Source organism: Macaca thibetana, chromosome 1 (assembly GCF_024542745.1).
Source record: "Macaca thibetana thibetana isolate TM-01 chromosome 1, ASM2454274v1, whole genome shotgun sequence".
Lineage (NCBI taxonomy): Eukaryota > Metazoa > Chordata > Mammalia > Primates > Cercopithecidae > Macaca > Macaca thibetana.
Genome location: NC_065578.1, coordinates 101,187,276 through 101,213,337, shown reverse-complemented (window position 1 = coordinate 101,213,337; position 26,062 = coordinate 101,187,276). Strand labels below are relative to the sequence as shown.

The following is a 26,062-nucleotide window of genomic DNA, read 5'->3' as shown; positions in this document are numbered from 1 at the left end:
TTTACATGATCACCAAATGTAGAGAAACTTTACGCAAAGCACTTTGTCTCCTAGTCAGTGAAAAGTAAAGGACATTTTCATACATAATTATCATATACCTATTTTGGATTTTAAGCAAGTATATTGCTTTTGAGTATAACACTTTTAACGTACTCACTATTTCAGAATAAGAAACTGAAGATGCAGTTATTATTTTTAAATTGTTAATGCTTTGGGACATTGACTTCATTTATAGTATGTTTCTTAGATTAATACAACAAAAATTAGTTTACCCAAAGGATTTGACTCCAAGAGTAAAAGTTGTGATGGACTGAGATCAAATAAAGATTAATACCATGAAGACAAAGCCTGGAATTGGACATTTTGAGTCACTGGGCAGAGAGAAGACAGCTAATGGATGGTAGACGTGAAGGAACATAACCCAAAGATTACACAGAGGAGAATCAAATAATGCAAAACACTAAGTTCGTAAGTGTTCATAAGACCTTCCCTGGCCAACACTATATATATATATATATATATATATTGATTTCCTCATTATAGGAATAAGTTCTATCATATAGACAGAACAATTACCTTTAAGATACATGTGCAGGGACAAATCAGTGAGATTTGGTGAAATATAACTGTATTTTATTTTTTTATATATTCACTTTTTATAAACACTAAACATGGAGCAATAGTTTAATTTGCTTGTTTCTATGTTGACAACTTATGAATATGTTTTGTGGAAGAAGAGTAGAGGCAAATACGGCTAAACATATTTCAAGTTATCTAAGAAGACTGTCTTAAGGAATGCTGTTATGGTACAGTACTCATGACTGAATTTCAATAATTTTTATTTAATATTGACAAATATTTAGTGCACTCATTGCTATGTCCTTTTCTTCTCAATGCAGATTTGGTCTGATACAACATCTTTCTTTAAATTTATTTGCCAGTTGATTTAAAAAAAGAGAAAAGAAGAAGAAAAAAGGCAACAGTAGAACCATAAGCAATAGTATTTTGAGAAGCTGTAACACACGACTTGCCTCCCTTTCACCTTTGCATTCCCAGCACCTAGAATAGTTCTGGTACAAAATAAGTTCACAGTAAATGGTTGTCAAATTAATAAATTAATTATTAAATCTTTAAATAGTAACCATTGTTTTTACCCTCTAACATATTTCAGAGAAATGCTTAGTGCTACAAGAAAGTAAAGTTTGCTTTCTAAGGTAAGATTGACTGGAGTAAGAATCAGTTTTCCTCACAAAACCAGGTACAAAATAAAAGAGTCAACTAGCCAAAACACCACTTTACCATGGTCACCCAATGTGTAGTTTAAGAGCCAGAAGCTTTTAACCTCTGGTACAAATTCTGTCCTAAGTTTTGGCCAAAATCATCTAAGGCTCAGCAGTGTCTCTTCGCCATAGAGATGCAAGGCTGGATTAGATTCAAGCACTATCGAAGCCAAAGACACCCCAAGCCAGTGATATGCTGTGGGTTGTTTGGAAATGTTGATTAGATAAGGCTCATGGTATGATTAGAGCCCCACGGACAGTTCTTGTTCAGGTTTCAACTAATCAACATCTGATTATGTACACCTCAACATCTGAAATATGCAGACATTTGGGACAAATACCGGGATCGTGTCTTCTTGCTTTGTACAAATCATGCTTCAGTCTGGCTAATAAGGTACCTATATCATAGGAAGCAGTTTTTCTGGTAAAGCAAACTTCACTTTGAAGTTTAATTTTATAGTTTGGCCATCTAAAATGTTTAGTCAAACTCCGTAACTACAAAATCTATATTCATTTGGACAACAGAAAGAACTTGAGGTCACCATAAATTTTTACCTATTGTATTTCCACTTGGCAATTTCCTCTGAGTATAAAGTTTTGTGGGAATGCACAATACATTATGTTTATGTTTCATATTTGAGACATTATATTAATCTGTATTCAGAACAAAATTCGACTCACCTGACTTCTGAGATCCTGTGTATGTATATTTTTTCAAATAATCATAAAAACCATTCACATTTTAAAAATATTTTTAAGTTTTAGACTAACATTTTCTCCTTTAACTAGTGGATCTTCAACAGGAGTATATTTTTCCAAGATTGTAATCATTTAACTACTTTGAAAATGCACATTATTCTTACTTGAATCATATGTACAGCATCTTTTATTACAGCTCCTGCACATTTAGTAACCACTGTAAATTTTATTAGCTCTGACGCATTAAGTGATAAATATTATCACAATTCATAATATAAGTTCTATTTTTTTAAGGTTGAAAGAATTAAAGAGCAAGAGATTGCTATGTCAATTGTAAGAGCTAAAAGTTTAAAGAACAGAGTTTCTATCTATTCCTTGCAGGATGAAGACCAAATTAAAATGCAGAACATTCACAGTTTAAATTTCTGCAAACTATTTACATCTTCCATTTTCATCTACTTCCTGGCCCCAAGGAAGCATGGCATATTAAACCTGGAAATGATTTTTCAAAAGGCAATATATAAATGTGATTTTTGCTTTATAAAATTAAAGGCTACTAAATTTTTGTAGCTATTTTAACTTTTTACATTATAACCTAAATATTGTATGCACATAGCTGGAAAATTGTATGCTTAGAATAAAAAGCAACAGTCTCCTTCTTTAGCTCTGCTCCCCAGTTTCAACCACATTTTACAGTTTAATTTTAGGGCTATTAGTGATTATGTCTAAATTTTTAATAACATGCTTTTTTTCTTCAATTATTTTGGTTTACAGTTTTAGACCTTGTTTATTGACTTCCTGCTCTGCAAGATGAGGATTTAGATAACTTTGCCAACTCCGCTTTCTTTCATGTTTCTTCCTAATATGATTTCATGACTCTTCACACTTCGACCCTATCAATTTTATGATTTCAAGTCTTAGATTTAAATCTTCATTATTTTTCAACAATAGGAAAAATCTCTTACCACCATATTTTTTAAATATGAAGACAGTTACACCCCCATCTTTCTTTCCATTTCTTCTCCCAATGCTTAATTCCCTAACAACGTGGACTTTACCTATTCTTCCATGTTGTCATGATTGGAAACATTTTGGCTTTCCTGTAATCACAGAGCAGATGAGATGTCTAACAAGTTTTATGTAATTAGTTTATGGACTGATTCTACAAGTTAGACATGAGTGTTTAGATTATTATAGCAATGTTTGTATTGTTCTGTGGGAGCTAAGTGTTGAACTGAGATACATTTCCTTCCTCTTTACCCCCAAGGTCATATTTGTTCCATTCAGTGGAGACTATTACTAGAGTTAAATTCAAGTGAATTATTTTGTATACATCAATAATTGCCTTTGCATTACCCAGTTTTTCTAGAATATCTCATACAGTCTATCTATGTATCAATTCCACTTATTTCTGAGACCTCCCTCTTGGAACTGTGTTTCCATTCTGGGATGGTTGCTCTCAAGGTCCACTGCATAGTTGCCATTCTGGGACAGGAAATCACTATTTTCCTGTCTGGTACCTTCCCCTGTCTTGGTGTACTCACTGCAATATATACCCAAGTAATTTATGAAGAAAGAGTTCATTGTAGGTAAATTTTTGGAAAGTGCACATGTCAAAAAAATATCTTTATTCTGTTTTCTTCTGATTTTCTTCCTAAATATAGAGGCTCTCATCATTGTCTCCTAGCATCCAGTATTGGTGATGAGAAGCCCAATTCTGGTCTAATTCTACCTGTTTGCATGTGACAAGCTCATATTCTTTCTCTAAAAAGTTTCCATTTCAATTTACTCTTAATCTTGTAACATTTCACAGTAGTTTTTTTAGAAGTAGATCTTTTTTTCATTCATTATCATGTGTTCTTTTAATCTGAATATTTAGGTTTTGTTACTGGGGAGATTTCCTGTATAATTTCTTTGATAATTTTCTCCCCTCTTTTTCTCTCTCCTCTCATTATAGAAACCTTGCTCTCCGGATGTTAGAGCTTCTAGATTGATCTGAGATGTGTCCATATTTTTTCTCTTATTTTCATTTTTATCTTTTTTGCTTTATTTTGGGGATAACTCTTTTTATCTTGCAACCTATTTTTAATATAATTATATTTTTGTTTTCTAATAGTTCTTTTGTGTTTTCCTTTTACAATACACAGTATATATTATACAAATCTCTTAGAAGGTACTAGGATCTTGTTTATTCTGAGTCATCTCTTCTGTGGGGAGCCCTGGTTTTTCTGAACATTTACATCAGTCATTCTTACAAACTTTTTGAAACTATCTGGCCATCCTTGGATATGCATACATTTTTAAAGTTTTGAACAATAAATCTGCTTGGAAACTCTTATTATTAAGATAGGGCTTGACAATTCTTTCTATGATCAGTAGGAAGGGAAACCACCAATGTCATTGTGTAGAAGCCTTTGTTCTGGCCCTCCAATGTCTTTATTAGTCACCCTAAGTACTCTCAGATCACCAACATAGTTTCATTTTTTTTTCCTTTGCCTTCTGGAGTTCTGCATCTACAGATGAAGATGGAATCAATTGCTTTTAATGCATGATTTAAGTGGTGTACCTGTTTTCAGAGTCCCATCTGACTCCTAGCATTCTTTCTACTTATATTTCTGAGTCCTTTCCTTTTTCTCTTCAAGGCAGATCATCTCCCTCCTTGGTTCTCACTTGCTCTGCTTAAACACAAATGCATCTTATTCCATCTTCATCTTTAATGACCACTCTTCATCAACCCTGCATTCTGGAAATTGGTTCAAATTTCTTCACTAATGGCTCTTGTACCTTTTCTTTTCTTTTTCCTTTTGTTTTTGTTTTTTTTTTCCACTCATGGTTTACTCCTTTACCATCATTTTAATGAGATCATAGAAAATGAAAGCAGATAAAATCATGTATCACTTCATCATCTTAAGTCAGAATTACTTTTCTATGCTTAGAAAAAAAAAATCACATCTTTTATGATGTTTTTAGGGGAAAGAGAGGCCCTTCTATTTGTTATACTCTACTTACACTTGAAATTGTTATGCTCATATCATCTGTGGATTAACAAATGTATATGGGACATTATTAAAAATAGTATTACTCCCACTTATTCTGCATTCAGAAAATATACTCAACTAGATCTGTTCAGAATATGATTAACATTTTCTAGTTCAAACTGATACTACTTTACTCATATATTGTTTGTGTGTTTATAGCAGGTAGAGCTTATATAGTCTAAATAGGCTTAATGCAAGGTCTTGGTATTCTATAGATAATGTCATAAAGTCTTCTGAATTATTGGTCTAGTTTTACTGATTTGAGGAAATCATAAAGTAACCCACTCTATGGATATAACGATACTATCACATTTGATTTCTTTTACATAAAGGGAAAAATATATTCAATTCAGGTTTTATGAAATGCTAGAGATTACTAAATTTGTAGTTATCACTGAACTAATAATGCAAAATATGCTACCATTCATCATCTTCCTAACTGCAAAGCTTAGTATTCTGCCAATTATAAATTATTCTTATAAGAAGTACATATAGAGAAAACTGAGCCAAAATAAGTTTCAAGTTATAATTAGTTTGTCTTTGATTTGCTTTGGGTATTCTTGTCTTTCCAAACAAACAAGGACCAACAGGAACTAATAGAAATTGATCAATTCTAAATAGTCAGAGGAGGAAAGAAGATATGTAGAACAAATAGGACGCAAAAAAGTTTTTAAAAAAGAAAGAAATAGAAGAAAATAACATGATATAAATGGATGAGAAAGAAGACTTTTTTGTTTACACCAAAATCCAACATTTATAGGCAGTCATATTGCCTTTCACAATGTGTATAATTAATAAATCACTTTTAAATTTTGCTGTTTAAAAATCTCATAAAACTATATATTGGGTGCTATGCTTACTACCTGGGTACAAAATACCTGTGTAACAAGCCTGCACATGTACCCCTAAAATAAAAGTTGAATTTAAAATAAATAAAAAAAAAGATAAGCATAATAAGTGACCCAAACTAATATAATTCAGATAAAGGGACAAAAACATTATTTTATAATATGGTTAAAACTTTATAGTAATCTTTTTTTTTAATCTCACAAAAATATGTAGCTTTCTGTTTGGTTTTGGCTTTGGCATTTATGAAGTCCAAGCTATTTCTAAGATCTTATTCACAGCCAGGCTGGGTTGATAAAAATATTACAACTTTTTTTCATGAAAATCATTAATTTTTTGTCACGTATTACATCTCCTCATCTTTCTTTTTTTTTTTTTTTCCCCAAGACGGAGTCTTGCTCTGTTGCCCAGGCTGGAGTGCAGTGGAGCGATCTCGGCTCACTGTAAGCTCCGCCTCCCGGGTTCACGCCATTCTCCTGCCTCAGCCTCCCGAGTAGCTGGGACTACAGGCGCCCACCAGCACGCCTGGCTAGTTTTTTTGTATTTTTAGTAGAGACGGGGTTTCACCGTGGTCTCGATCTCCTGACCCCGTGATCCACCCGCCTCGGCCTCCCAAAGTGCTGGGATTACAGGCGTGAACCACCGTGCCCGGCCTCCTCATCTTTCATCTACATGTGACTTCAGGGTCTGAGGGTTTGAGTTTTGGGGGTTTTGTTCTGTGTGTGTTTATATCTGCCCTATCAGACCTGTTATCTGTATAAGGCATTTACCTTTAAAAGCTCTACATCTTTCTTATAGACTGTGGTTGAATTTTTTATTCTTATAGCCTGTAAAGTTATCTTCTTGGGGACTGCTTCTTTGCCAATATAGAATGAAAATCAATTGGTAGTGTTTTTCTGGCTGGCATAAGTTATCCATAGTCACAAAGCATAGGGACAGGGGAAGGGCAGGAGTTTCTAGCCATCAATTAAACAGATCCATGGGCAATTTGCTTCATTTTTCTAACTTTTTACTTAAGAGAAGCTGCCACCGAATTGGTATAATGATAATGATGTCCCTCATTTATTTCTTTACAGATTGTACAAATCATTTCCCACTTTAAAATTTTATGTTTAAAATTTGAAGCATTGAAGAAGCAACTCCTCATGGTTCAATGTTGGGTTAAAGGCCCAGCACCCACTGTGAATAATCATTTATTCAGAAATGTTATATTAATCCCATGCATTGGCTTAGTTCTATGATCCCCTTCTTTGCTCTTAGTGTGAGTATGCATACTGGAATCATTGGCTTTGTTCACCTAACATGTTTGTGTTTCTCTAATTTCAGCATGTGGCAAATTGATGAAAATCACAGGCCCAGTTACAGTCAAGACATCTGGAACCCGATTTGGTGCTTGGATGACAGATCCTTTAGCATCTGAAAAAAACAACAGAGTATGTTTCTCCCACAAACACCTTTGCTTAGAATTAAGTTCTGCTTACACTTTTTCTCCTCTGGACTATTCATTTTCTTCAGGGATATTTGTTTGTACTTGAAAACTGTTACATAATTTGCAAATATTTTCTGTTTGATATTAACATATCTAAGAAAGAATGGCAAATCTATTTTAGTAAAATATTACATCTTCTAATTCATCAGTTTAGCAAATCTAATTTTATTGATTTTAGTCATGTTTTATGCTTGAGAAGGGCTAACTTCCTGTATACTCTTTCTAAAATATGTTCTTTAGTATGAAAACATAGCACTAAATAAGTGAAAAACTCAAGGGCAAACTTCCCTGCATACTCTTTCTAAAGTATGTTCTTTAGTGTGAAAAAAATAGCACTAAATAAATGAAAAACTCAAGGGCAAAACCAATTTACTAAATAAGCTTAAATATCCCTGAAGTCTAGAAGTAATTTTAAAAACAATAGCACTGAAACTTTTGGGGGGTATTTTCATAAGTTAACAATGTTTGTGTTATATAAATCAATATACTAGAAGCTTGCCAAGCTCTATTTATGTCATATTACAGAACTCAGTATAAATTAAGATTCTCTTGGGTTCCTTCCAAATAAGTTAGTTATTAAGTTAGTAAAATGGTTTCTTTAAAATGTAGTTGTACTTACAAGCTAGCCCAATAAACAAGTGTTTCTAGAAGATTCTATGGTACTTATTTCAGTTTAATATGCAAAACTAGACTATGCATTTTTTTCAGAGCAAGAGAGAGAATAAATGTAATTTGCTGAAGGTTATGTTTGTTGTAGTTTTCACTGATTGTATTATTTATCAGGTGTTGTAATTTGCATTGACATATGTTTGGTTCACTCAGTGATATGCACCAAATGGTCAGGAATTTAAAAAACAAAGAAAGAAAAAGCAAAAAAGCAAATTGATGTCAAGGTAGTAAATTCAGTGATTTCTTTTTCACATAGACCGACCATAGCAATATTTTTACAAAAGCCTGAAATACATTGCAGCAAGTCAGCAGTAAGATAGTGTGGCTTCCAGAGCCTGAGAATTATAATAAAAAGTGCTGACTCTCACTGTCTTTCTTTTGGAATTATCAGAAAAGTACAGAATTTAGTCACTCCATTTATTTTTTTCCTTCTTCTCAGGTCTGGTACATGGACAGTTATACTAACAATAAAATTGTTCGTGAATACAAATCAATTGCAGACTTTGTCAGTGGGGCTGAATCAAGGACATACAACCTTCCTTTCAAGTGGGCAGGAACTAACCATGTTGTCTACAATGGCTCACTCTATTTTAACAAGTATCAGAGTAATATCATCATCAAATACAGCTTTGATATGGGGAGAGTGCTTGCCCAACGAAGCCTGGAGTATGCTGGTTTTCATAATGTTTACCCCTACACATGGGGTGGATTCTCTGACATCGACCTAATGGCTGATGAAATCGGGCTGTGGGCTGTGTATGCAACTAACCAGAATGCAGGCAATATTGTCATCAGCCAACTTAACCAAGATACCTTGGAGGTGATGAAGAGCTGGAGCACTGGCTACCCCAAGAGAAGTGCAGGGGAATCTTTCATGATCTGTGGGACACTGTATGTCACCAACTCCCACTTAACTGGAGCCAAGGTGTATTATTCCTATTCCACCAAAACCTCCACATATGAGTACACAGACATTCCCTTCCATAACCAATACTTTCACATATCCATGCTTGACTACAATGCAAGAGATCGAGCTCTTTATGCCTGGAACAATGGCCACCAGGTCCTGTTCAATGTCACCCTTTTCCATATCATCAAGACAGAGGATGACACATAGGCAAATGTGATATGTTTTCATTGATCTAAACAGTGTAACTTGTGATAAACTCTATAGGACCCCTTCCATTTTTTTTCTTCATTATTATTTTTCATCATTTCTCCAAAGCAAAGCATTTTTATTGTAAAGTTGGTGTTTCAAAAAAATAGCTGAGCTTGTCTAACTTACCATGTTGGAAACACATCTTAACTTCTAAATTTATAAGGCCTATCATGTCCTTGTCATGAAAAGCACTAAAACAAAAGAGTTTAAGTGGCAAAAGTCATAGTTTTGCAAGAGATAAATGATCTGCCTTATATTAGAGTCAGAGACTAATGGTGGCTTAAATGCATGAATGTTTTTTTTTTTTAACTGTCATTTTTTTACTGTCTTTTGCTCCATACCAGGAAATATTTTGGTAGGAATTAGAAGAACAAAAAGCACTTTTACCCCATCTATTTCTTTTTAAAAAAGTAAGGATTTCATTTATATTGAAAAACAATATTAATCATTTTGTTGTTAACACAATTCTCTGATGCGGTGCTGTACAGTCATTTTTAAATCTCTTGCTAACATTTTATTGGCAGTATGTATTTCTACCATTGTAACCACCATTGTGCTATTGTAACTCTTCACTTCTGTGAAAGTAATATTTTTTATAAAATACACTGAAATTTAATCTCAGTAATTGAGTCCATTTTCAAGTGTGGTCAAGAATAATCTTCTTGGCTTACCCCTTTACATAAGCATTATAAACTAAAATGAAGACCAAACCAGATACCTTACATAGAGTCTTTATTTTAACCCAAGTTTATTGAGCCACTGACATTGAATGCAACACCTCTTTTCGTACACCTTAGTTACTCTGCTCACTCCACTGAATGCAGCCCATATAGTTTTTGGCACAAGATGCAGCTGGATTCCAAATATTGGATTTGAGTTGACTCTACTCATTTCTTATATACTAAAGAAATTTTGTTCTTCATAGTTAAATGTACTAGCATTTAATTTATATTTGACATACAACTTGCAATAATGAAATTCCTTTTGTCAGGACCCTGAAAAGTACATAAGCACATTTGAAAACTATTAGAAAAAAAATTTCTGTAATGTCCTCTAGATTTACATTATGAGCCTTGAGGAGTTATTGGCAAGATTTGTGCAAAATAAAATGATGAGGAGACTTGGGAGTTGTCTTTGTGGTTTCAAAAGTGTAAATAACCAATTCAGAAAACGAAATGGAAAAACAACCCCTTGTTACCTTGATTCACTGTATGTGGGAAAATAATGTAATCGAAAGGGAAGAGCTTTAATAATACTTACATTAATAACTCTATAAAACATATAATCAAACTATATATCAAACATTTCATTGAGTTTGACTGCATTTTCCACATATTAAAAAAATAGTTCCCTAAGGCAGCTTTATGGAAACTAATATGGGTTGGTTTTACAATTTAAAAAGTATATTCTATAATAAATAATAAAACATTGTTTTAAATGTTTAGTTTCACACATACATAGTACCACAATTTTCTTTGGAAGATAAGGATGTAACAATTTAGATAAAGCATCATGTAAAGAAATCCTAATATGTAAGTGTAATTCATTTCAAATGTCACAAGTAAGGCATCATCCTCAAATATCTCACTGTCAGAATTGTAGAATTAAATGACCCAATATTGAAACTGTCAAAGTTTAACAATGATTTCTTTTTTTTGCCTACAAAAAGTTAGCATGATTTAATGACTACTGTGGGTCCTTTTGCAATATTTTATTCTTTTTTTACAAGTTGATGTAAGCTCTGGTTTGCTACTGGGAGTTGGAAAATTTCGGAGATTCACTTGTCATTGCACACACACCACAAAAATAATCAGTCTGTGTTCCATATATTGAGTTTGTACGAGGAAAGGAAGTCACTTTAATTTTTAAAAAGAATGAATTTTTAAGTAGAGAGCCTCTAATAGATATCTGTATCATCACTATTTGTTTGTTTAAAACAATGTTATGTGGTACCACATACATTCAAAATTTGGCTGATTACAGCTTATTCATGAGGTATAAAGCTTGCAAACCACTTTATTGTTTTCTAAGTAAGATTTTATCACCATTTCCAATTTATAGTGTATGTGCTGCTAGAGCAAACACAGATATTATTTTCACTAGAAGTGGGGAAACATGAATTTTAAAATGTGATAATTATTAAACATTTGCAGTTTAAAAGCATTTTTCTTAATGAATTATTATCAGTTTTGTGCCTGAAATAAATAAGAACTACTCTATTCACTGATTTTTAAATCTCCAACAAATAAAATAAATCTTATGAGGGAAATAATGAGTATTTTTAAATCATGCACATAATCAAAGCATTGGAGAAATCCAAGCTCAGAAACTCTTAATCCTAACTGAACCTATGTAACTGATATTTTCTGAATTAGCCAGATCATTAACAAGCTTTCACATCACTCATATAATAATACGTTCATGGTCTGATTGTGTATGTGTGTTATTTGTGGTGCTTGAATCACATGCTTATTATTTGCACCTAAACTTACATCTACGAGTTCAGATAATGATAGTATTTCAGTATGTTTCCAATATGTAGAGATAAAAGAAAAAATGACAGCAGATGTGTTATATAAATAGAATTATGATTAGTTAAGGTTCATTACAAACTCAGAATCTCTGATTCGTGTCTCCATACTCATGGAGTCATTTCACCTTTGTAGTCAGTAGTATTCTCTCTGATGATGAAATGTTATCTTCAGAAAATAATGTTAATTTTTTATTGTTTCTTATTTTTAATAAGAAACAAGTTTTTATATCTTAAAATAATTACCAAATTTAGGTGTATGAATTTTTCAACCAGCAAAATTATTTTTAAAATGTAACTATATAAAATTATGCTTATGTTCATTTCAAAATAAAACCAATTATTTCCCTATTAAGCTAAGTTTTACATGTAACAGTTCTTTAGTGTTATTCTCCTTAAAGAATAATTTACAAAAAATTTTAAAAACTTATCTGATCACTTTAACCATTGCAGAGTATGTAAAAGCCAAGCTTTATAGAAATATAATATTTGGAAAACAATCAAAAATATCATCTTGTTGAATTGATGAATAGTTATGATTATATTCTTTATTGTACTCTATGTGATAAAGTTCCCATGACATGATCAAAGGATGGATGCTCATGTGAAGACACAGCAAGAAGGAATCACCTACGAAGCAGAAAAAGGCCCTCGCCACGCACAGAATTTACTGGCACCTTGAGCTGGGACTTCCCAACCTCTAGAACTGGGCGAAATACATTTCTGTTGTTTATAAGCTTTAAAAAAAAATGGACATCTAGAAATGAAGTATACTTCACTTTCTCCATCATCAGATGATAAGTAAAACATGAGATAAGCTACTATGAAATAGTCTACCGAGTGTTCTAGGAAAGGAGCATGAATTGTATGCGGACTCTGTAGGATGAAACAAAGCCTTCATTACTTAATGTTTATAGCTTTAAACAGTTATTTATAGAAAGGCTCAGAGTCATAAATATTCAGTTCAGCAAGCAGTATCCTTACTGAAATCAAGATTATAGAATCATTTCTCATTCTAAAAGTTAACTAAACTCAGCATAAAACTATTAGCCAACAATTTGTCATTACTAGTGGCTTCAGAGAAAGTCTGGGACTTAATAAAATCTGTTCTTTTGAACTGTTGAACTTATACTAGAAAATAAAATAATGACAGCATTAACTTATGGAAGAAGAAACAACTTCATGAAAAATTTGTCATTATTTTTCTAAGAAACCATGAATGCAAATCTTGAAAATCACTTGAATAAAGCATAGAAAACTATTGCTCTACTATTTAGCCAATCAGAAAAATAAATGTTCCCCCCAACTGAATTTACCAAGCTGATTTATCTGACTTACATCTTCAAATTATGTTATGCAGTTTTTCTCTTTTGGTTGATCTATTCCATCAGGCTTAGTGGAATTTTAATCTTGTTTGGAGCCTGCCTTGTCTCCAAAATGTCAAACTGGTAGGCATAAAACTTACTCCCTTTGAAGCTCAGTTTATCAAGTGCCAAATAGGTTTTACAGATATTATTAAATATGACTTACAAGTGACATAAAAGAAAAGAATAAAGTTGTACATTGCTAAGAGGATATAACTTTTATATTTTATATCTATGGCAATCTTAAAACATAGTATTAATATAATTATTCCTAGTTAAAGATATGAAGTGATATGGTGAACATGGAAAAGTTCTCGGGAATATTTTAGTGCCCTGAGAAGTCTGCAAGTAAACCATACACATCTATGCAGTTCAGCATCATGTTTCATCCCTATCAATGTTATATTATGCCTGGAAGAGCTTGCAGCGGATTTTTATAAATGACTACAATAGTGCCATAATATATATTCCCTACCACAATTTAGACTTGAAAACATTGGATATAAAGAGGCATTTTAAGAAAATTAATATTTTGTGACAAAAAAATGCTTAAATGGAGAAAGAAATGAGCTGAATAAAAGAAACACTGACCATGTAAGTATGTTATGGAAGCGTATCATGCTGCAGTAATACATTTCCAGCCAGCTGTTTGTCTATATCATTCTTGACTTAACATGGATTCATATATATTACCAGTGGGTAGTTATCCAACTTTACAACCAGATACTACTGCATTATGTATTCCCAGATGACATTCTAGATGCTAGGGTTATAGCCGTTAACAGACAAATAAGGTGTTCATGTGCTTACATTCTAATGGGAACAGCCTGCAACAAAAATAAGTTCTAATTGTATTAATTGCTGTGAAAAAAATAAAAAAATTATATGATAAAGAGTGACTGGTTGTTGCTAGGGGTAAGGTTAAGGGATAAGAGATAATGTTTAGAGGAGATAGTCAAGGGAGGTCTCCTGTAGAAGAAGCCTACCATGGTAAATTCATACAAAGAATGAAACATCATCACTTATTCCATGTAAAATAATATATCCTCTTTATTTCTGTTCTTAGAAATCTATGGACCAAACATTGTTAACATTTCTCAGTTACAGAAGTTTTTTTTTTTTTTTTTTTTTTTTAACCTGAAGTCCAAAAATACCCTTCTGTGAATGGCTGAAGCCCCTGAAACTATATGCTAAATGTAATATATAGATGTGGTTGTGCACTATTTCTGGTAGAGGATTTCCAGTTTTCATCAGATTTCCAAAGAAATCCATATCCCAGAATACCACTACTCTGTCAATTCAATCTAATTTAATCCCAAATTTATTAAATATCCTTTAACAAACACTGAATGGCTGTCATCTTTCTTGAAATCTTCAAGAATTTCAGCTTGATTCGGAAAGAAAAGAAATCAACATCCCAGTATCGGTAATTTTTTTGTGTTTTGTTTTCATAAGAATTCAAGGCAAAGTAGTCACCTGTAAAATCTCTAAGGAGATTTTATATATATATATATTATATATATATGTATGTATGTATGTATATACACATATATATATACACACACACACATATATATATATTTGAATCCAGTTATTTTTCTGTGATAGAGCCTTACAGACACGTTCTTGTTAGATTCAGTGACCCAAGAGTCTCTATTATGAAGCCTGTCCTACGTCTATTTGAGTCTGGAGAACATTGTCTTATAATGCTAATGCAGCCTTTTGGCAGCACCATTAGACTGTGACTGGAATTGAGCAAATGCAGTGTGCTCCATCAAATTTAACTGCAAATTCCTCTCCTGAAATTAGCTACTGCAGCAACATATACACAGAAAAAAGAAAGCTTTTAACACTTGCCATGGTTTAGAAACTATGGTGGTTGACATGCACATAATCTACAGCTTTCAGGATTTTAAGAAACGTTTTTATTTAAAAAACTACAGTCACACACAGATAAAGTAATGCTGAGTACAGAATTGAGGCTGTTTCCATCAGTGATATTTACTTTGACTTTTTCTCATAAAGGACTTGAGAAGACTTACCCATTAGCTTCCATTTCAATGTAAACCAAAAATAATAAAACTAAGTATTTTCATTCTCTAGTAACTTTATTAAACTTCATTAGAAACTATTATTGGAATATGAAATATGCATAGTAAAAGAAGTTGAACAATTTCTTACATCAGATTTTTATGAAAAGATAAAATCTAATCATGTAAATAAATGCCTGTTTCAAGTATTTGTTCTCAGCAAGTATCTTCCAACTTTTCTGTTCACTCAGTGATTTCAGCTTTCATTCAATCAATTTCCCGATCTCCATCTCTACGCCCAGATTTTGGTGCCCTGTTTGGAAATGATTATTTTGTTTACTGACCTCTGTTACTTTTCCTGTATAACCAGTTTTACTTTTTCCTTTGGCCAAGGAGTATTGCCATCAGCTACGGCTTTATGAAATGTTCCTTGACGAAGTAAGCCATTATTTTCCAAATCAGATGAAAGAGTGAGTTATATAGCCTAACTAACCTAACTAACTTCAAGGTTAACCTCGAACTCCCTTTCATTAAATTTTGATTCATCTTTTAGAATTTACTTAAGACATCATCTTATTTCATACAAAACCATCATTATTTTGTGTTCCCTTTGTATTGATTTTGTATTATCAAATTATCACACCACATTGCAATGATTAGCTTCCTTCATGTTAGTGTGAACTCCTCAAGAATGGGGTCAATGGAAGATTTGCCTTACATACCTGCCCCAGCGAAGCATCTGACAGAGTAATACCAAAATAAGTGTTAATAACCAAAGAAGTATAAGACTAAGTAGTTAAGTAACTTCTTTACCATATATAAAAACACTAAAATATTTGCTTCATTCTGGGAACATCATGATAAATTAATTTTTCCAAATTTATTTTATTGGAAATAAATTTCTATATCTTCTTAAGGTAAAATTCTAAAGATAAGAAGTGTCAAGAAGGTAAAACTAGGCTTAATTTGCTCTCTTGGATGAGTGGGCCCCTCCTGATACAATACATTTTATTCCAGGAAAAAGAAGCTTAAAAGGGAGCCCATAGTTATTTTTATTATTTTTCTCATTAATACCTGTTTTTAAAATTAAAAAAAAATCATTTTAACTTTCACCCACTCTACATTTGATTCCCGACTTTCCCCTTTTTCTCCTGTAAGTAAAAACTTTTCATAGAAATACGATTTGTCTTTGGCAGAACAGACAGGATTTTATCAAAGGAACATGTACTACCAAGGCCAGGGAAAGATGAAGGAGTTACCCCCTCCTTTCTTAGCCCATGTTTTCATGGGGTACACCAACAAGAAGCCTGATGTTCATTAATCCATCTGGTTTCTAAGTAAGTGCACCTGGCAATGCCTTTTAAGTAACATCAGTGAAGAACAATTCTTTATATAATGTAAGCAATTCTTCCAGAAGGCAGACTATTTATTCTAAAGTTAAATATAATGATACGTCTTTGAGCAGGGTTTTGTTTTTGTTTTGTTTTTTTTTTTTTCTGTAAATGAAAATATTGGGCATAGTTTTCAAAAGCTGCTCTTTTGAGCTTGAGGTTTTCCTCAGAGTCTGCCATAAAGGGATAGATGAACTTAATTGAGATGATATAACAAACCACAAACTCTTTCATCAGTTCCAATATAGACAACCTTACTTTTATTTACTTTTAAAAATGTTTCTATGTTGGCTTTTTTTGTTTTGTTTTGTTTTGTTTTGGTCAGAAAGCATTTTGTAGTTTAAAAAAATAGTATGAAAACCACTTAACCAGATGGTCTCCGAGCTTTCTTTCTGCTCTAACCTTCTACTATTCTGTGATTCTAAAAGATCAATAAAGACTGTGCGTGAACTGGGACTAATGGTTCTGTAGTTCAGATTGAAAGGGAAAATACCGAAGGGGAAGGAGAGATAAAATAAAAGTTTACTAATTCAGTTTCCAAAAGTTTTTAAGTAGTTTCCGGAGAGTTACCCACTTTATGTTAAAACTAAGACAAACGTTTCATATTGCTATTGTTTGACTAAACTTGCAGCCTAACTAGGAATATTCTCTCCCTCACCTCAGTACAAAAGTCTATGGCTCTTTCCTCGTTACACTACTTTTAAGAACTCCTCCTCTCACTTCCTTCAACTATTACTGAATGACTTCCAAATTCATCTCACGTCTGCAATTTTAGCATTTCTAGCTATCTAAATATCTGTATACAAATGTTCAATGAATTTAAAGGTAATATCTCCATAAATGAACTAATCTCTCCCACACCATCTTCCTAGGGGATACAAAGTCTAATCTCCTTAAAACAGTATACACAACCCTTCATCATCCTCAATAAATAAGAATTTAGGTTTCACTCATCATTTTTTCCCTGCTGTCACTTCTACCTATAACACTATCTGCCATATCTTTCTTAAATGGTTACTTCTTGCCCCTGTTTCAGAGATGAGCTTAAATTTTTGTTCTTTTAGGAAGCTTTCCTAACTATTCCCTTGGGTGTGTGATTTGCTCTTTTGTGTGTGCTGTCATATTACCTTGTACTTACCTCTATCACAGCAATTGTTACAAATAAATATCTATTTACTTGTCCACTTCCCACCCTAGACTATGAATCTCCTGGAGTCAAGAACATTTATATTAACATAGTGATCTCTGCTAAGTAGGTTCTATATGTTGCTAGCTTGACCAGCTAAACCATTGTATTTGATCAATAATGTCACTATTATTCTGGACACATTTAACTCTTCCATCACCTTCATTCCCTATGCCCAAATTCTTAATAACATACACAAATCTGTTATTTCTTCTTCCAAAAGGCTTTCTCCTCAATCACACTGACTCACACCAGCATTACAAGTGACAGAAGGTCTCACCATCTTCTATCGGGAAAATGTATTACAACATGCTGCTGGCAGATATCTCTTCTTCTACTCTCTCCACACAAAATGTAACCTGCATTATTCCATCACGTTCACATTGATAAAACATTTATAACACACCTTTGCTCATCAACGAACCACTTTCTGTTTCCCATTACATCAATTTCAAGCTGAATTGGCAGAATTCGCCGAACATTTAGAACTTAGTTTTTGTTATTCTCCAAAATACTCATCCAGCCGTTCAGTCCCCATCCTTGTCCACAAATGCATGATATAGACATCTTTCCTCTAAGCTTATCTGGTATCCATATTCTGAATGTCAGCTTTCCTCTCTTGTTGAAATCTTCACTTACGCTTCTTGGACCAATGCAATGCCTACTCAGGCCAAATAATTCTGTATATAGCATCAACATTAGAAAGAAAGGTAAAACAAGAGTCACACAAATTTAAAAGAAAGTATGTGTTTTTGGTTTCTGCAGGAGTATACAGTGATATTGGTGAAATGATTTTCAGGAAAGAGCAAGTTCACATATCTATTATACAAACAAACAAAAACCTTGCTCTTGACATTATAGCACAATTAATTACTTTCCCAAATATATGTGAGCTATTTGTCAGACCAATTTATGTCAGAAGCTGACTAATGGTGCTATACAATCTGCTCAAATAAACCTTGTTTTTGAACCAGCATTTCACCACAACAACTCATATTAGGTGCATTACTCTGGAGGAATGATTCAATTTCTAGTGGTTCTAAAAAACAGAAGCAAAGACTCCTCTAATGAATCTCCAAAGGGAATTGGAGTATTTATTATTATATAACTATGTTTGTACTACACTGAAGTTCCCCCTTGAGGCTTTATCCTCTCTGGGGCTTTCTTTAGGCTGACTTTGAGGCTTCTTAGGTCCAGTGAAAGCTTCTTGACACCTTAATAAACATTAGGTTTATTTCACCAAAACCAGGGAGATCCCCAAAAGCAGTTTAGATCATAGATGAATAATAAATAAAAGATAAAAGAGCCGGGCGCGGTGGCTCACACCTGTAATCCCGGCACTTTGGGAGGTCGAGGCGGGCAGATCACGAGGTCAGGAGATCAAGACCATCCTGGCTAATACAGTGAAATCCCGTCTCTACTAAAAAATACAAAAAAAACTAGCCGGGCGAGGTGGCGGGCGCCTGTAGTCCCAGCTACTGGGGAGGCTGAGGCAGGAGAATGGCGTAAACCCGGGAGGCGGAGCTTGTAGTGAGCTGAGATCCGGCCACTGCACTCCAGCCTGGGCGACAGAGCGAGACTCCGTCTCAAAAAAAAAAAAAAAGAAAACATAAAGGCAATGTAGAAGATAAAGTCAAGCTTTTAGTAAGAATTTAAAAAAAAAAAAAGAAGAAGAAGAAGAAGAAGTTTAAGCTATATACAAGTTGAGTTGAAACAATTCATTCCTTCATTCAGTAAATATCTATGGTGTGTTCAAAAAATACCAAATGTATCTACTAAATAAACTAGATACTGGTTACTGTGGACACAGAAACTAATTAAAGGCAGGCTTAAAGGCATCTTTTATGAACTTTGCAGTCCACAGTGCTTGATCAAGTTCGTCCTGAATTTCATAAGTGCAGGAGGAATTTCATAAGAGCCACTGATGACCAAGGAGAACATCTCTGTTTCTCACCGTGTGCTCTGTGGGCTTATTTTCTCTGCTGGTCACTTTGTTAAATGCTGCAAGACTCAGTTTTGTATTTTTGAACCTGCTTATTTTCTCTAATTTTCATACACTGCCAAACAGCAAGTAAATACCATTATAACAGAGACTATCACTGTGTTACTGATGTTTCTAGTTGCAGTGCTTAGATTAGTGCCTGGGATATAGAGGTTTCCCAATGAATGTTGAAAAAATGAATGAACAAATGAAAGAATGAAGCAATCGATTGTTTAAAAAAAATGATCTCAAAGTCAGAATTCCAACGTGTATATCTCAACATCTGATATTGTTTAGTTGTTTCTCTGTTCATTTTTTAATTGCTTTGAATTTTTTGTGTTCATATACATAATAGGATTAAATACATGTTTGCCTAAACACAGTTATTAGGTAGCAGGTTTAAAGAAACCTCAAGTCTGGAATCTACAATAACACCAGTCAACTGCCTCGGTTATTTTTACCTGTAACGTGGTAACAGTGGAACAATACGCTTAAGACTTCATACAACTATTGTTACTACTACTCCACGACTACTCATACCAATAATAATACTCAACTAACAGCAGGGAATATTTGCACTTCTGCGGTCAGCTTAATTTTTTAAAAATCAGATTGAAACAGAGATGAGTATTTCAGAATGTAGGGTTAAATTTCTTTTACCTCTTCTCTTAATCGTATCTGTGGAACCATAACCAAAGAATGAACCATTGAGAGAGAAATTTTCTTCCTCTCTAATAATAACTGAGATAAGTCTTCTCTGTTATTTTTTTTTTTTTCCTCATCAGAATTTTAGTGTTCCACTTTTATAGCTAGGCCGTTTAGCCCTTCTGTTCTTACAGCTTGCAGGCAATTGAAAACTCCTTATTTTTCCCTAAGAGAGGTAGAGATCCATGGTATAAAGTCAGCATTTTCTTAAAAATCATCGACATCTGTTGCAGTCAGAAGTATCTTGCCTTTTGAGGCTCCCCAGAACATCCTGCAGACAGAACTTTGCCCACACCTACTGCTTCAGCCAGAAAAATAAAATAAATGCTTTGCAAGACTGATGTAATAGTCTGAGGAAACAGAATACAGTTGAGTAAAGAAAGCATAAAGTCTGCAGTGCTGCATATGACATAGGAAAGGAATCTGATTAAATTAGATGTATTGGGCCATTTACCCATGTTCCCATTTCTATTTTCCCCAAATGTCACAGAAGTATCATAGTATAAAAACATAATAAGAAAAGTTAGGTCCACCAGGTCATCTCCTACATCTAAAAACTGTGTTTTCACTTTATTGATTTCCAAAATTCTTAAATCAAACCATATAGTCTTCAGATCATGTTGATGTACATTTTATCTTCTATATCTTAGACCCTCAGAACCACAGGAGTTGTAAAGTCTCATTTTACCAGCAACTTTCCGATAGTCAAGAGGCCAGACTGCAGACTTTAATCCTCAGAAGAATCATACTGAGTTTTAGTCCCCAGCAGAGAAAGCTGCTTCTACCTTTCTTGTTATTAACAGGCAGGTTGTGTTAAGATGATTTCATTTTTATTGAATGCCATCTATTAACTAGCTAGTACTAAATCTTTCATTTGTCAAAGCCTAAATTGCTTACCTGCATGAGATACAAGTTTTCTAAGCATGAGAAATGACCATGAAACAGTAATTCATAATTCGTTATAAGGTATGTTAATCAAAGCTATTTTATAAAACAAAGACATACAATAAGGCTGATATTTTGGGTAACTATTGAAAAAGAAAAATAAAGGCGAAAAAAGGTAATCTGGATTGTGGTTTATATTCATCACTACTCCTAATGGCAAGGATCAAAGGAAGACCTTACTTGCTAAGAATCGAATTTTCCTTCTCCTTTTCCCTGTGACTCATGGTAAAGAGTAAAAGGGAAGCAATAGAACTCTGAGAGTTCCTGACAAGAACTTCCTGTTTTCCCATCCTACTACCCAAGGTTCACAGCCCGAGATCACTCAGTCTAATACCTTTGGTTCAAGAAACCTAAAACTAGAGTTCAGTCTACTTTCCTATGACATGTTCATTCACTTTCAGATTTTTGACTCCCAACCAGTGTGTCCTCTGGAACTTAAAATTGGTCATAAAAAATATCCCCCACCTTTCTAACCTCTGCTCCCAAAGCTCCGTTCATCTTGATCTAATGGAAACCTGCCTACCGTAACAGTTCTTAAGCTTAGCTCAATTTTCTGGAGAAGTATCTGTTGGTTTTTTGCTTGCTTTTTAAAAACAGACTTTTCAGAGCAGTTTCAGGTTCAAAGCAAAACTGCACAGAAGGTACAGAGACTTCCCACATGCTTCCTGTCCCTACACAGGCAAAATTTCTTTCATTGTCAACAGCCTGCGTCAGAGTGCTTCATATGTTAGAGTTGAGGAACCCACACTGACACATCATTATCACCTAGAGTTCATAGTTTACATCAGGGTTCACTCTTGGTGTTGTACATTCTACGAGAATGGACAAATGTATAATGGCATGTATCCACCATTATAGCATCATACAGAGTAATTTTACTGCCTTATAAATCTCTAGTTCTCCAGCTATTCATGCCTCCCTCCCTCCTAACTCCTAGCAACCACTGATCTTTTTACTATCTCCACAGTGTAGTCTTCTTCAGAATGTTGTAATGTGTAATTGGAATCATATCATCTGCGGCCTTTTCACATTGGCTTCTTTCACTTAGTAATATGCATTTAAGTTTTCTACATGTCTTTTCATAGCTTGATAATTCATTTCTTCTTAGCAATGACTACTAATCCATTTTCTGGATGCACCACAGTTTATTTATCAGTTCATCTACTGAATTGGCATTGTGGTTGCTTCCAAGTTTTAACAATTACAAAATGAAGCTGATATAAACATCTGTGTATAGGGTTTTGTGTGTACAAAAGTTTTCCATTTCTTTGGGTCAATCCAAGGAGGAAAATTGCTAGGTCCTATGGTAAGAGTGTGTTTAGTTTTATAAGGAACTGCCAAACAATATTCCAAAGTGACTACACCATTTTGTATTCCTATCAGCAATAAACAAATGTTCCTGTTGCTTCACATCTTCACCAGCATTTGATGTTATTAGTGTTCTGGATTTTATCCATTCTAATAGTGTAGTAGTGCTTCGTTGCTGCTTTAATTTACATTTATCTGATAACATATGATGTGGAGCATTGTTTCATATGATTGTTTGCCCTCTGTATATCTTCTTTAGTGAGGTGTCTGTGAAGGTCTTTGGCGCATTTTTAATTGGGTTGTTTGTGATCTTATTGTTGAGTTTTAAGAATTATTTGTATATTTTGGATGATAGTCCTTTATCTGATATGTCTTTTACACATATTTTCTCCCAGCCTGTGGATTGTCTTTTCATTCTTTTGACAGTGTGTTTCACAAAGCAGTGATTTTTAATTTTAATAAATTTTTATTATTTTTGTCATAAATTGTGCCTTTGGTGTTGAAACTGAAAAATAATTGCCAAACCAAAAGTCACCTAGATTTTCTCCTATGTTTTCTTTTAGGAATTTTACAGTTTTATGTTTTACATTTAGATCTCTGATCCATTTTGAGTTAATTTTTGTGAAGGATGCCCAACTATTCCAGCATCATTCATTGAAAAGACTATATTTTCACTATTGCATTATCTTTGCTTCTTTGTCGAAGATCAGCTGACTCTCTTTGCATGTTTCACTAGCCTTTTTATACTGTTCTCTGGAATCTACTCTCTATGGATTCTGATTGACTTGGTCTTGGATGGGGTCCAGCAGCAGTATTGCTTTTAGCGTTTCTGAGGAGACCTTAACGTTTCTAGTAAGCTCTCAATGCTGAGAACCTCTAATGAGTCTAATGGAAAACTAGCTCTCCCCAAGGGACATAACTTTCTCTTTCAAAGAAGGCTATTTTCTCTCTCACTGGCCCTCATACACCTGGGTCTAGAGGTGAGTTTGAGTTCCCTCTGCTCTTCATTGCCACTCACTGTTCACTCATTGAAACAGCACCATTGCTCAGTTTTGAGTCTATTGTTGTCAGGCTTCAGCATCATTAAATTTCCTTGTAGAATCATCTGCAGACCTTCAGATCTTACTCCTTTTTTCCCAATATTTTGCATCCTGGCTTATCATTGCTGTCTCCAACACTACGACTGTAGATGATCTTCCAACATTGGAACTTCTCAATTCCTTAACATACCGACTGGTGGCCTAATCCTAAACTACCTGATCATGTGGTCAAAATCCCAGATAATAGTGTATGTACACAGATTGCTTTTCTTGTGGAAGCTTTTTCTTTTTAGAGAATTAGCATCCTCCTTACTGAGATAACACTGCTTTTTTCTTTTTAACCAAAAAGCAAAAGTAATCAATTCATCACACAAAAAAAGTTGGGGAATTGCATCAACCCTATAGATGGTGGTATAGAAGACACCACATTTCATGACAAGACTATAAGTCAAATTCACCATCACTATTACCTTAAGGTATTAGAATTTTTATATATTACATGATTCTCAACATAAAATATTTTCCCACAGTTATATTTTTGTTGTTACTAAATAAAGAATTAGATTATGATGTAATTAGTTATAAAGAGATTTGACCTATTATATCATATGCCACAAGCAAGGTTTTCTTTTAGGCAATTAGTCAGTATTCTAATTAAAATAAATGTGTTTCAATCATCCTGTTCCATATAGGAAAGGAAAAAATGACTTTAATAATTGCGCTTTGCATTTCTATAGCCACTTTCATCTAAGAAGCTCAAAGAACTAATTTAATTAAACCTCCAAATACACCCACGAAGTAAGTGTTATTATTTCCATTTGACAAAGGCATAAATGAAGTCACAGAAAGATTAACTAACTTGCCTGTGGCTACACTGTGAATTATAGGGAGGTCAGAATAAATGCTCCAATCTCAGAAAGATTGTTCTTTATAGTATAGGTTGACAATCTCTCAGTATCATTGGCTTAACTTCTGCTTGTGGTTGAAGCAGTGGGGATTTTAATTCTTCATTAGTTGGGGGAAACTGAAGCATAGAATTTACAAAATGTTTTAGATTTTCATTTTTGTATCGTACTTTCTGGAATGGTATTCATTTGCGGCAAATTCTGGTAATATTTTCTTCCCTTTTCAGTCAAACATTTCCTATCAACATATTCCCTCTTTTTTTGTATAATTAGGTAGCTTAATCCCAAAAAGCAAAGCTGTTTGCTTTTAATTAAGGAGTGAATTGTGCTTCAAAGTTTCATGGGAAATTTTCAAAATCTCTACCTAATCTTTTCTTAATGAAATGGATCTCATGGCTGCTCTGTTTGTGTTAGTCACAGTACATGCTGTACATGAATTTAAGGAATATATTGAACAAATAAAGTAAAAATATAGCAGGAATTATTCATTATCCATGGGATGAATATGCAGACATTTTCAAGTGCAAAAGTTTATCATTATATTAAATTACTATATAGAATTATCTTATTTTTGTCATAAGTCAGTTTTTTACCGTTGATTTCTTACCTTTCAACCAAGGACACTAGCATCCCTTTCAAAGCTTAATATTTTTAGAAAAGTCCATCTAGTCTCAGCTAATCACATAATATTCCAGAGATGTTGAGACCAGTGGGATCAAATGAATAAAATAAAGATATACTACTTCTTAATGTTAAGTAATGTATTAGTCAACTTGGGCTGCAACAGAATACCACCGACTTTGGGGCTTAAAGAATGGAAATTTATTTTCTCACAGTTCGGGAGGCTAGAAGTCCAAGGTCAAGGTGCCAGCAAGGTTGCTTTCTGGAGAGGCCTCTCTTCCTATTATGCAAATGGCTGCAGTCTTGCTGCAATCGCACACGAACCTTCCCTCTACATTTGTAGAGAGAAAGGGATGTTTGTTGTCTCTTCCTTATCTTAAGAGGACACCAATCCCATTGGGTTAGAATCTCACTTTATTTAACCTTAATTACCTCCCTACAATCCCTATCTTCAAATACAGTCACAATAGGGAGTAAGACTTCAACATTTACATTTTGGGAAGTCACAATTCGGTCTATAATAACTAATTTCTGTCTTAGTCGATAAAGCAGAAGAAAACGGTCCATTGCTATGTTTAGGAACTCTCACATGCAAGGATGACCCTGATCAGGAAAGACATAATTTAATACTCTAAAAGCAGCATGTATTCAAAATTTTTTAAAAGGTCTTCATTATTTAAAAGAAGGCAAATTCCATGGTTCTCTGATAATTGCTAATTCAAGTTTCACTTTTCAATCTGCTCTGCCACTCACCCCTATTCATCAACACGACCGCCACTCCAGGCCTGGGAAACTCTTCATTTAAAGCCTGCTCCTCTTTGAGTATGTTCAAAACATAGCTCCATTTCAACTTTCAAAAGCAAGTAATGTCATGTG

The 26,062-nt window shown here is 33.8% G+C and overlaps 1 protein-coding gene across 2 annotated transcripts in view; it reads left to right on the top strand.

Moving 5' to 3' along the window:
• OLFM3 (olfactomedin 3) overlaps nucleotides 1-10,798 on the top strand; it is a 198,684-nt gene extending 187,886 nt beyond the window's left edge. For both annotated transcript variants that reach the window (XM_050745192.1, XM_050745182.1), the window contains exons 5-6: nucleotides 7,190-7,296; nucleotides 8,461-10,798. In XM_050745192.1, the coding sequence (XP_050601149.1) occupies nucleotides 7,190-7,296; nucleotides 8,461-9,138 (785 nt within the window). In that variant the 3' untranslated portion in view covers nucleotides 9,139-10,798. The remainder of the gene's footprint in view (nucleotides 1-7,189; nucleotides 7,297-8,460) is intronic.
• Nucleotides 10,799-26,062: the final 15,264 nt, after the last annotated feature.